Source organism: Schistocerca piceifrons, chromosome 7 (assembly GCF_021461385.2).
Source record: "Schistocerca piceifrons isolate TAMUIC-IGC-003096 chromosome 7, iqSchPice1.1, whole genome shotgun sequence".
NCBI classification, from domain to species: Eukaryota; Metazoa; Arthropoda; class Insecta; order Orthoptera; family Acrididae; genus Schistocerca; species Schistocerca piceifrons.
The window spans coordinates 61,793,475-61,806,438 of record NC_060144.1 but is presented as its reverse complement, the minus strand read 5'-3'; the positions used below and the strand labels follow the sequence as shown (position 1 = coordinate 61,806,438).

The 12,964-nt window shown below is 42.0% G+C and overlaps 1 protein-coding gene across 1 annotated transcript in view; it reads right to left on the bottom strand.

The window, feature by feature from the left end:
- LOC124805066 (lipase 3-like) overlaps positions 1 to 12,964 on the bottom strand; it is a 178,838-nt gene that overhangs the window by 34,155 nt on the left and 131,719 nt on the right. Inside the window, exon 6 of the mRNA XM_047265490.1 lies at positions 4,623 to 4,707. Coding sequence (XP_047121446.1) covers positions 4,623 to 4,707 — 85 coding nt within the window. The remainder of the gene's footprint in view (positions 1 to 4,622; positions 4,708 to 12,964) is intronic.

Genomic DNA, 12,964 nt, shown 5'->3' with positions numbered 1-12,964 from the left:
ATAACCATTATGAGAACTGACTTAAATCACACTTAAATCATCATTTATTGGTAACCAGTTTATTATCAACTCAGCCATAAAAGTATGTCTTGTGTTACACCAATCATGGCTAATTTTCCACATGCATAACGCAAGACATACATTTAAGACAGGTTTCATAATGGTTATCATAATCACAAAAAAAGTTGTGTATCCATTCCAGCCCCAGAATGCTGTAGATATGGAAGATCTCCTGTGCCTTGTCTCTTCAGTCAACTCCCACCTCCCACCCCCATCTGTCCACAAGGAGGACTCTCATTATTCTCCATATACTTCCCACAGTGTTATTCTGCTACCCAACAAATCTGGCCAACATCCTTGTGCATCCCTACTCCCCCTTCTCCAAAGTGTTTGCCTTGTGGCTCATATGCCTGCAATAGACCTAGGTGCAAGACAAGATCTGTCTCACACAACCTCCCACTACCACCTAGTCCAGCTCCGTTAAGGCATCCCCATACCCTTTAGAGGCAGTTGTATCTGTGAAAGCAGCCATGTGCTCTACAAACTAAGCTGTAACCCCTGAGTTACTTTCTACATGGGCATGAGAACCAACAAGCTGCCTGTACATATATACACTACTGGCCATTAAAATTGCTACACCAAGAAGAAATGCAGATGATAAACGGGGTTCCAATGGACAAATATATTATACTAGAACTGACATGTGATTACATTTTCACGCAATTTGGGTGCAAAGATCCTGAGAAATCAGTATCCAGAACAACCACCTCTCGCCGTAATAACAGCCTTGATATGCCCAGGCATTGAGTCAACAGAGCTTGGATGGTGTGTACAGGTACAGCTGCCCATGCAGATTCAACATAATACCACAGTTCATCAAGAGTAGCGACTGGCGTATTGTGATGTTCAGCCACCATTGACCAGACGTTTTCAGTGTGCTGTCCAGGGCAGCAGTCAATCATTTTCTGTATCCAGAAAGGCCCGTACATGACCTGCAACATGTGGTTGTGCATTATCCTGCTGAAATGAAGGGTTTTGCAGGGATTGAATGAAGGGTAGAGCCACAGGTCATAACGGAACTGAAATGTAACGTCCACTGTTCAAAGTGCCGTCAATCCGAACAAAAGGTGACCGAGACTTGTAACCAATGGCACTCCATACCATCACGCCGGGTGGTATGCCAGTATGGCGATGATGAATACACGCTTCAAATGTGTGTTCATCGCGATGTCACCAAAAATGGATGCACCCATCATGATGCGGTAAACAGAACCTGCATTCATCCGAAAAAATGAGGTTTTGCCATTCGTGCACCCAGCTTTGTCGCTGAGTACACCACCGCAAGCGCTCCTGTCTGTGATGCAGCGTCAAGGGTAACCGCAGCCATGGTCTCCGAGCTGATAGTCCATGCTGCTCCAAACATCATTGAACTGTTCATGCAGATGGTTGTTGTCTTGCAAATGTCCCCATCTGTTGACTGTGGGATCAAGACGTGGCTGCACGATCCGTTACAGCCATGTGGATAAGATGCCTGTCATCTCAACTGCTAATGATACGAGGCCATTGGGATCCAGCACGACATTCCATATTATCCTCTTGAGCTCACCAATTCCATATTCTACTAACAGTCATTGGATCTCGACCAACGCAAACAGCAATGTCGCAATACGATAAACCGCAATCGCGATAGGCTACACTCTGACCTTTATCAAAGTGAGAAACGTGACAGTACGCATTACTCCTCCTTACACGAGGCATCACAACAACGTTTCACCAGGCAACACCGGTCAACTGCTGTTTGTGTATGAGAAATCGGTTGGAAACTTTCCTCATGTCAGCACATTGTAGATGTTGCCACTGGCGCCAACCTTGTGTGAAAGCTCTGAAAAGCTAATCATTTGCATATCACAGCATCTTCTTTGTGTCAGTTAAATTTCACGTCTGTAGCACGTCATCTTTGTGGTGTAGCAATTTTAATGGCCAGTAGTGTACAACCACTGCTAAACCGTTGCCAGGAGACAGCTGGACCACCCAACTGCTGAACATACTGGCCAATATGATATGTTCCACTTCAATGACTACTCCACAGTCTGTGCCACCTGAGTCATTCCTATCAATATAAATGTTTCTGCACAGTCGGGAACTCTCCCTACGAGTTATCCTTCTTTCTCATAACCCCCCTGGCCTCAATCGTCACTAATCCCTATCTCCATCTCTGTCCCTGCTCCCACTCCAGCACTATGTGTGCCTTATATTCTACCAACACCCCTACTAGCCTTTTCCCTTTCTCTATATCTCTCCTCTCCATTCCTCTCCCCCATCTCAGCCTCCTGACACTGCACCTAGCAGCCTTATCCTGTCCCCAAGGAGCACACTTGTGTGTGTGTTTTCTGCACATTTGTGTGTGTGTTTTCTGCTTCTGGAGGAGGACTGTTTTGTCTGAAAGCTAAAAATTTAGCAGTATTTGTATTGTGTCTGTCTGTGACTTAATGCCTCCTCATGCAGTGAGTCACAATTCATCCTTTACATATTGTAGTTATTCCAGCCTGGATTTTCTATTGTTTGATTAAGTAAACTGTTATTTTTATTTATTTCAAGAGTAATACCATAAAATTTAGTGCACTTACTCTGCCATAAGACAAGATGGTCAATTTATTCACAGAAACATGTTTGCAGTTGACTATGGAACTGTGATTGCACACAGATGTGAACCTCTTCATCCGAAGCAAATTGACAGCCATGAATGCTTTTCCTTAGGTACTCCAAAAGTATTAAAATTGCATTGGGAGAGATTTGGACTGCATGAAGGATGTGCTTCACTGTAAAACTTCTACAGCTTATTAAAACTAGCTTGGCAATGTGTGGACAGGCCTACCTGTTTCAGATACACTGCAGAACTTTTGCTGGGAAGCCTTTGCACATCCTGGATACAGTCCTCATATCACCCCATGTGATTTCTACATTTTGGACACCTAAAGAGATCCACATATGGGTACAATCATGGTTCTGTAGGCAAATGCAAACATTTTTTCGTCTCACAATGGGAGAAATGTATTACCAGTTATGACAATAACTTTTGAAATAATAAACAGTTTATTTACTTTTTTTCCATGTGTATCGTATTCATTTGAGTGCTGCTTATATATTAATGTACTGAGAATCAGTATTAATAATAATCTCAGATTTTTTGCAGAAATAGTTATTTCTAATCAAATATTGTCTGGGAAAAGCTGCATGGATCTTCAGTCAGACCTTAATAAGATTTCAAAGTGGTACAAAGACTGGAAACTTACTTTAGATGTTCAGAAATGAAAAACTGTGTACAGTATCATTGAATTACAATAGTAATCTATCAACTCATACAAATACATGGTGTAACTATTTATAAGGATATGATATATAATGATCACATAGGCTCAGAAGAAATAAGCGGATGGCAGACTTCGCTTCATTGATGGGATACTGAGAAAATGCAATCAGTCTGCAATGAAGACTGCATACAAAATATTTGTGCAACTCATCTGAGAAGTGTGGGGGAATCATACAAACAGTACTAACAGGTTATATTGAAGATATAAAATGAAGGACAGCACACATGGGCACAGGTTTGTTTGACCGATGGGATAGTGTTTTGGAGACACTTAAAAACATGAACTGACAGATACCTGAAGTCAGACACCTTCTACCCTGTGGAAGCTTACTCAAAAGGTTTCAAGAATGAGGAATGTAGGAATATACTATAATATCCTATGTTTTGCCAGCACATTACAGTGCACACAAAGGCTTTTGAGGAGTAATTGTTACCAAGCAGTCAAATGGAACAGTAATAAACCTTAATAGATTGTAGAGTGGGTAATACTCTCTTCCAATCATTTCTCAGTGGTTTGCAGAATATAGATGTAGCTGTAGATGAGAAGGAATGTAAATCTTCCAATGGAAGAATATGGGTGTATATTGCTGAAGACATGGAAAGGCCTGGATGAGACCTTTATCCAGTCCCTGTTTCATCCTTGAAGAAGATGATGAATTGAGCGAAATTTTGTAGACAACCATAAGTTGGAAACGAACCATTGGATACCTGTGGTCATAAATTGGCAGCCATCCAGAGAAGATAGTATGGTAATTTGTCTGGTACATACGCATGTTTGGGTGTGTTCAGCAGTGTGGTTTTGACTAACTAAACTGCTGCTGCGCTTGCTAGAATAAAAGTTTAGTCATGCTCTTTGTACAGGGAAAGTGCATGCAAGTTCTAAAACAAAATTGCAGTTAGTTCTTTCCAGCATTGTAAAACAAAATTTGATCTTGATAAATTTATGAGTGTTAAGTTAAGTGAGTTTCATTATTTTAAAAATAGGGTCTCTAAAATCTACTGCAAACCATATGTGTAAGATGTGCTGAAGGAGAAGCTAAATTACTATTCCACATAACATATACAAATGCTCTAACTTTTTTATGCCAGTAAAAATTGTGACAAAATTGAAAAATTAGAAGCAGGCTAACAGTTTAAGGAACAAAAAGAAGGCAGTGCAGAATCATTATTATAGAGACATGTTACTCATAATTAATAATTAGCATCTGAACAAATGCAGGCAGACTTCTCTCACTGACTATTAGAACCTCACCTGAATTGATCTCCTGTGCATAGTGAGCTAGAGTCTTTGTGGAGGAACCTGATGGGCTGTGGCTCAGCAGCACAGGTAGCATGGTCTAAAACAGAAAAAAGTATGCTTTGAATTTGAATGTGAAAAAGACTAGAGGAAGAAATCAAAGGCAGCACATAGCTTGGAAATCAAAGGTAGCATATACTACTCTATACAAATGCTGAAAGAGATATTCGTATGAATTATGTATTGTATGATTTTCACATAGATGCATGATCACGTGAAATAAAAATGTGAATGCAGTGAAAAGTTTGGTGTTGAGTGACAATTAGCTTGCTCACTGATTATGTATTATTCCTATTTCAATTTACACTGCCTTCATGATGAAATTACAGTCTATACCCTTGAAGTTCTTCTTCTTTTTCTTGTACTTTTGTCCAGCATTTGTACAAGTTTGGCATGATTATCAATGGTTTTCACAAGGTTAATTTAAGGGGTGGCTGCCCTACCCTGCTGCCACACTTTTACCCCCCACCTTCAGGACAGGATGTGTGTATAGTGACACACGTAAGACTCCACGTGGCTCACAGTTGTATGACATCCCACAAAAGCCACAAGATGCTAGCACCGCCAGAGGCCTCCACTTTCAGATGCGTGTGCAGCCTCCCCATAATGCACCCTAGTGGTTGGCCGGCAGCTTAAAGAATCAGGCCTGACCACCCTTGCTCTCAGTGTATGTTGACATTCTGCGTATGTGTCTTGGGCTAGTAGTGCAGCCACTCCGTGGCAGCTGTTTTTGTGCACCAGTATTCTTGAAGTAATAAAGTGTTTTTTTTTTAATTATATGCCTGTTCATGTAGTGAGAACACATTGACCATGAGTAGGGTCGCTTTCACATGTTTTGTTGTGTTGTTGTTTTTTGCATTGGTTGTGACATTTCTCTTGTCATGACATGGAGACTGCTTCAAACATTGGTGCAACAACAGAGGGAACTTCTTCCAGTCATGCGACAGGCTGTGCAGGTATTTCTCTCTTCTCCTTTGTATCTGGCTATGTTCCTTCCTCCATTCTTGCTGTTTGATGAGGCACCAGAAAATTGGGAAGTGTACAGATTCTGGCTACAGCAACATTTCACTGCCTTTCACTTTACAGAAGTGGAGGTACGTCATGCACTGTTTTTGTCATGTATTCCTCCTGCCGTGTATCGGGTATCAAGTGTATCAGCAATTGGCCCTGTTACAGGAAACTTCTTGTTTGCTTTTTGACAATTTTTGCTCGTCATTGTCTTCCTATTATCACCGTCACCTGCACGTTGTGGCCACCTGAGTTGAATTCTACCAATGCAAGAATTAGCTCCATCAGTTTTATCGTGCTTTGGCTGTGACTCTTCATAGCGTAAATTGCAAGTGCCAATCTGGCAGCTTCCATGCAGCATGTTAACAACATACCAGCTGCTGCTCCCGTTGCCGTCATGTGCATCTTGTTATTCCCAACACGATAGATCAGAATGTCCCCAGCATTGGGCCATCTGTCATTAGTGCCAGAAAAATGGCCACACTACAGCAGTCTGCCACTCAATGGCACAGAATGCAGTATCAGAGAACATGGGTATGGATATCCAGGAAGTGGCATTGTCAAGGCTAATTCCCAGTCAGGAATCCAACAAATTCTTTGTTGAGTTCTTGGTTGTCTCATGGCATCTGCACCTGCAGGTGGACAAGGGTGCGGCAGTTTCCCTGCCTAATGCCCAAATGCCCAAACATATTCAGATCTTACCTCCCCTGTGCTGTTGCTGGTAATAAGGTACCTATGGGGATCTGGTAAACACCAAATCCCCTTGCTTGGTCAACCCAGAAATGATATTACCTATAGATGAGTAATGCGGCCTAATACTTTTATTGTTGTTCAAGATGCTAGCTCAGTAAACCTTTCTGGGGTTGATGCCTTTCAGGTCTTTAGCTTATCAGTCACTTCATACAGTTGGTCTCTGCTGGTGTCTGCTATCAGTCTTTCAAATCTCCATGCTCTGAATTCCAGGATATTTTTGTGGAAGGCCTAGGGTGCACCACAGACTTTAAAGTCCACAAAACCTTTAAACAGTCCTAGATTTTTTCTTGCTTGCTAGATCCTGATAGCTCTTCACTCCCAGGCCAAGATGGAGCTGGATTGGTTCAGGTCTCTTAGGGTTGTGGTTTCCATTTCCTGTAATGAAAGGGCCATGCCTTTTGTTATGATGATGAAATCATCTGGTAGACTGAGAGTTTGCAATTATTTTCAGGGCACCATGCATTCACAGTCCATGGTCGACACAAAGTCATTGCTATATCTCAAAGAGCTGTTCATATGCTTAACATGGTGTCAGTTCTTCTCCAAACTTGATCTTCCTGAAGCAATGTTCATATGCTTAACACGGAGTCAGTTCTTCTCCAAACTTGATATTCCCGAAGCATATAACCAGTTACCCATAGATGAGGAGTCAAAATGTATCATGTTCCTTAATATACCTTTAGGCCTGTATCAATAGTAATAGTTAATGATTGGTAAGGCAAGTAGCCCTGCAATTTTTCAAAGCTATCTGGAACTGGTCATGTCTATTATTCTGCACTGTTTCAACTAGCTACATGACATTGTCGTTACTGGTACGGGCAACCATGTGCGGACTATCTGGGCCCTTTTTGAAAAACTTTGGGTATGCATTGAAATCTACAGAAATCTAAGTTTTTCCAACACTCTCTTGAGTATTTGGGCCACACCATATCATGGCAGGGTGTCAAACCCTTGGCAAGTCTGGTCAAGGGCATTATGGACCTATCCCATCCCTCATCATTGCATGAACTGTAGGCATTTTTCCTGGGGTATTCATCGTTGCACATCCTCTCTAACTTCTTCTCTGCAGTGGTGCTTCCTTTGTCTGGTCTCCCACGTGTGACCAGGCCTTTTCCAAGCTACTTTTGATCCTAACAAACCATTGGTTTCGGCTACGAGTGTCTCGCAGTATGGTGTTAAGATGGTCTTCACGCATCAGAACGCAGATAGCTCGGAGTAGCCACTGTCATTTGTATCCAAAACTCTCAGTCCAGCAAAGGTCCACTACTCTCAGGCCGATAAGGACGCTCTGGCCATTGGGTATATGGTCACCAAATTTGTGTGATGAGTTCTTACATGGCACCAAATTTCAACCCACTATGGACAACATGCCATTAGCTTCATTATTGAGTCCATCTGCTGGGCACACAATAAGGTGGTCCACAGGTTCCGGCAGTGGGCCTTGTTCCTCTTTAGATACTACTATGACTTCAATTTTCGCCCTACTTGGCACTATTTCGATTCAAATGACTTATGCAGGCTGCCCTTGTGTCCAGAACCTGAGTTTGATCAAGAGGAGCTCTTATGTTTTCGTTTGGATGTCGACTCCTGCCAAGTGGTAGACTGCTTTCCAATCACTAGTACCTGGGTCGCCAAGGCCACCACGTCTGACTCCATTCTGAAGCAGGCTATCCACCTGGTCCAGCAATGTTGGCCATCTTGTCCTCTGTGCCACACTTCTGACATGCTTTGTACCTACTTTGTCTGGCGCCATTGTCTCTTGATATTAGACAGGGTTCTCCTCCTCTCCATGGATGATGCAGCTCCCAGGGTGGTCATTCCCAGGAGTCTGTGGTGGGTGTCTTACAGCTGTTGCATAAGGGTTAGTGGAGTGTTTTCTGAACCACAGCATTGGCTCGCAGACTTGTACTGGCCGAGCATTGACCAAGAACTGGAGCATTTGGTTGCTGTGTCCTCACTCCCCTAATCAACAGGTTGCTCCCCAGGGCCTCCAGCAAACCATCCCTAACAATGCATCCATAAGGATTTTGTGGGTGTGTTTCTGAATGTGTTTTGGCTGATCGTCATTGACATGTTTTCACGTTTTCCACATGTGGGTTGATGCTCCTTGGCCACTAATGAAGTTACTATTCAGGCTCTTTCAAAAAAGTTTTCTGTGGAAGGTCTCCCAGTTACTCTCGTTTCTGACAATGGACCTCAGTTCCTGTCTCAGGTATTTCATGATTTCTGTGTGTGGTTGGGCATTCGCCATGTTCAGTCCCCTCTCTTTCACGTCCAATCTAACAGGGAGGTTGAGCACATGGTTTGCACCTTTTAAGACCCAAAGGAAAAAGTATCTGCAGGACATTCCCCCTGAGGAGGTATTACTGTTTATTCTGACAGCCTACCAGACAACTGCTGTTGTTTTCCATAGCCCTGTCAAGAATCTCCAAAGGTGCCAGCTGTGGATGCTGCTCCACCTTTTCCATTGTGTTCCACTGTACAGCACTTTCTGCCAGGTATGCCAGTCTGGGTGAGCGGTTTGGTTGGCATCTGTGATGGTTACTGGCAATGACTGTGTGTCCAAATGGCTGCCATGTCTGCACTCTCTGGCTGAAGACCAGGAGGTCTGGTGCCATCAAAATCAGCTCCAAGTCTGGGTGGGCACCCACGCACTCATCATGGCTATACTACCACCTTTGTCGGTGCCCCAGTCACTGGATGCAGCCCAACTGATAGTGCTACAGCCCCAATTCTCACATGTATCAGTGCCACACAATAAGGCTACTATGCCACAGCCTGAAGCAGCACCTCGAGTGCCCCTCTAGCCAGGGGATAGGTCCCTCGCTGATTCAGTGTCTCCTATGTGGTCTCAGCCTGTGGTGGATTCGCCTCCACCTCCCCCACTGCCGCTGGACATCGCCATGGATCCCTGATTGGATTGCACATTGCTGCTACTGTCACCTCATGCTCCCACAGGGGTGTCAGTGTGCTCCTCAAGCTGGCCACTTTAGCCCAAATTCTAATGTCTCTGCTGACTGGGAGCTGCCCTCCTCCCTTGCCTCCAAGGCCTCCTTTGACACAGGGGCAATTTCCACATTGCATTCATCCACTCTTGCCTGGGAACCACGACGCTCCACCCCCAAGGGAGGAGGGGTCTAGTGACCTACATAAGATTCCACATCCACAGTCTGGGCACCTCAGATGCCACAATATGTTAGAATAAGCAGAGCCCTCCACTCTTAGATGCAAGTGCAGCCTCTCTGTAGTCCACTCTACTGGCTGGCCAATGGCTGACAGAGTTGTGCCCAGCCCACCTCACTCTCAGTCATGTGTTGACATTCAGACTAGCAGTGCAGCCGCTCCATTGCAAGTGTTTTCCTGTAACAGTATTTTTGAAGTAATGAAGTTTTGCATTTGTTATTATAGTCAGAACAATGGGTATCCCAACTCTCTAAGTGCAGTGCTATTCATGTGAATATTTTGAAAGTATTCTAAATATTTGTGAATCATGTAACTGAAGTGGGAGTTGAGAAGCAGCTGAGTGTTCGCCTAGTCTGACATGGGAAACCTCCAAAAAACCACATCAGGTCTGACCGACAGCCCAACCATCATCAATCCACTAGGAACATTGGATCCAGGACCAGTGAACCTCCCTGTCCTGGACTGATGCTTGAAGGGGTGCCACACCCTGCCTATCTAACTCATGTTAATTTAGGCAAGTACTTGACCCATTTCTGAAAAAAAACCTATTTGATGCAGGACCTTAATATTTTTACTGTATGTAACACGATGCTAATAGAGTCAACTGTACTAAAATTTACTATATCAATTTTGTAGTTGTTAAGAAATACTTTTTTTGATTTATTAACAAAAAATAATAAGTTTTTCTGCAGAAAATATTTGTTGCGAAATTCCTAATGGGGGAATATTAATGAATGTAGTGCCAGAGGTGGCTTTTTATATTATGCAGAGTCTCTGAAAATTTCATTCATTTATCTATGATAGTTTCTGATATAATGGGGCGATATACTGAAAATTTGGGTTGGCGGGAAATTGAATTTAAAGAAAAAACTTTTGATATTTGTTACTTGCAGTTAATTAAAACTGTCCTGCTGTGTATGATGGCCCTTCTTTGGCCTCTAGCAGGTCTTCCAGCTTCTTTTTCACCTTCCTGGATGTTTGTATTGCTTGCTTGACCATATTAGATGCAGACCTTCATCGGCTATCTTCATTTTCTCGCAATGTTGCAGCCCAGTGATCATATTTTCACCAGGATTAATTCCCAGCTTTTTCAGTACCCAACACTTTCCAATATTACCACAACTGAATGTAATAACAGCATCATGAACTCCTAGTTTCATTGAATGCATGCCTACAAATACAGTTTTGGGAAGGCTGTTCCAAATTATGCTGTTGAAATATTCATTTGGGTTCTGTGTCTGCCCATGCAGACATTTCCTTAGAAGGTCAGGATGAGTCAAGTCTCTGAAAATAGGTTTAATTGTTGTAATAACAGTAGCAGGAAGAGAATGCTGTTGAGAATAAGATTCTCCAGTTGCCTGAGCCCTATTGTATTTGAACTACGAATTTTCTTCTGATGGACATAATCCATGACGTGGCTTATCATCAGTAGAGGACTTATGGAAGAATATGGCCCAAACATCTCTCTTCATTGCCTCCAGACTGTCTTTATTTCTCCTAATTGCCTGCCCATAGTATACCTGCAAGTTTTCTATTACAGTTTTAGTTAATGGACCCTGTCCGGTCAACAATTTTCGATCTTCTAATTTTGTTCCTCTCATATCAACAGTTAGTTTTCTCAGCCTTGTTCCCAAACGTTTTTGAACATGGCCTACACATTATATTTTGCCAATAATGCCATCTCCATATGGCTTAGAGTTCACCACATGCCTTACTGTCACCATCACCCAAATATTTGGTGTACCGTATGCCTCTTGTTTCTATGGAGCGATGAAATATTTGTTGTACTCCATGAACTTCCATACCACCACTTGTTCCTCTAAAATTAGCCACACAGTTGTGTTATTTATGTTCACTGATTTTACAACATTTGCAATATTTAGACATTATCTCCGCACCTAACACATTACCAGTGTCTACACTCGTGGTAGTCACTGCTCCATTCAGAGAAGTATGTCCTCTTCTCTGCCAACTTCCATCAAGTGCAACTGCAATATCCAAACATCCATTATTTTCTTCCACTGCTTCCCCAGCAGCCAGTTTCATGCTTTCCTCAATGATCTCACATACAGCTTTCTCTAATATTGCAGTCAGTTTTTCAAATTTATTTGGTGATTGATTTTAGTTCATCACTGAACAAAATGTTCTCCCCACGGCCATGCCGTTGCCAATGGATCGTAAGGTATAAACTAATCTGGTATTGATTTCATAAGGGCCACTTGCATCTGGTTTTGAAGAACTCACAGCTGAGCATTTAGTGTAAATTAAATCCAAAGCAATTGCTAGGCCTTTTCTTCCACTGGTACTCTCACAAAGTTTCACACTCTGTGACTCATCACACTGTCTACATTGTACAAATTTAGAAATTACATCTGATAATATTTTCAAATTTATAATAATGTTACTGCACCCTTCGTCACTTACAGTAAATTCGTTGTAACTCTCTTGAAATGGTGAGAGCTTCTTTGACGATGCACTTGTTGAAGAATGACAGTTAGGAACATCGTCACCAGCCGACATAACCTCTCATACAGAAAGCTTTCTAAACTTGTTTTCTCTAAATTGCCATTTCTTGAAAATACCTTTATGTTTTGTCATCTTCAATAAACACAACAAAACACACGTAAACAAGCACTGCAAACATAACAACTACTCGCAATCACACTTGAACAAAACTAACCCCATGTTTGAAAGTGTGTTGTTTACAAACAGCAGAAACAAAAGAATACCGACTACTGCATTCCAAGGGTAGCCATCACACTCTGGAGTAAAAAAAAATCCCTAATGTGCAATATAGGGGATATAAAGATCTAGAATATATCCAGAAAAGTGGGTGACAGAAAAGTGGGCGTGGCACATAAAGACATGTGGTAGGAAAATGCTCTTTTAAATGCTCGAAAAAAAAAATTTTTTCGGCAAAATCCTTTTCAGATTACCGAAATAAAACCTTAGTCCATCGAAATATGATGAAAACCGAAAATCGATTTTTTTTCGACTTGAACCACAGTGTGGTCCCCTTAACATACATGACTACCCAGCTGGATATGATCTTGATGTTCTATGGCACAGATATTCGATATATTTGAAATGTTTTTTAATTTTTTTTGTGGTGATGACAAATCAGTTATGCACTTCGACAGTAAAGTAAAAAGCTTATATAAGTTCTCATGCTGCGTAAATTGTTGTGGAAGGAATTACAGAAAACGATTTTAAGTGAGGCAGTGCACCATAGGAATGAAACAGCGACTCATAGTTCGACTATAATGCATATTAAATAATTATTTTCAAAAAATAACTAGTAACTGCTAAATTAATAAACCAACAAAATTGAAAAAATTACAGAAAACTTTTAT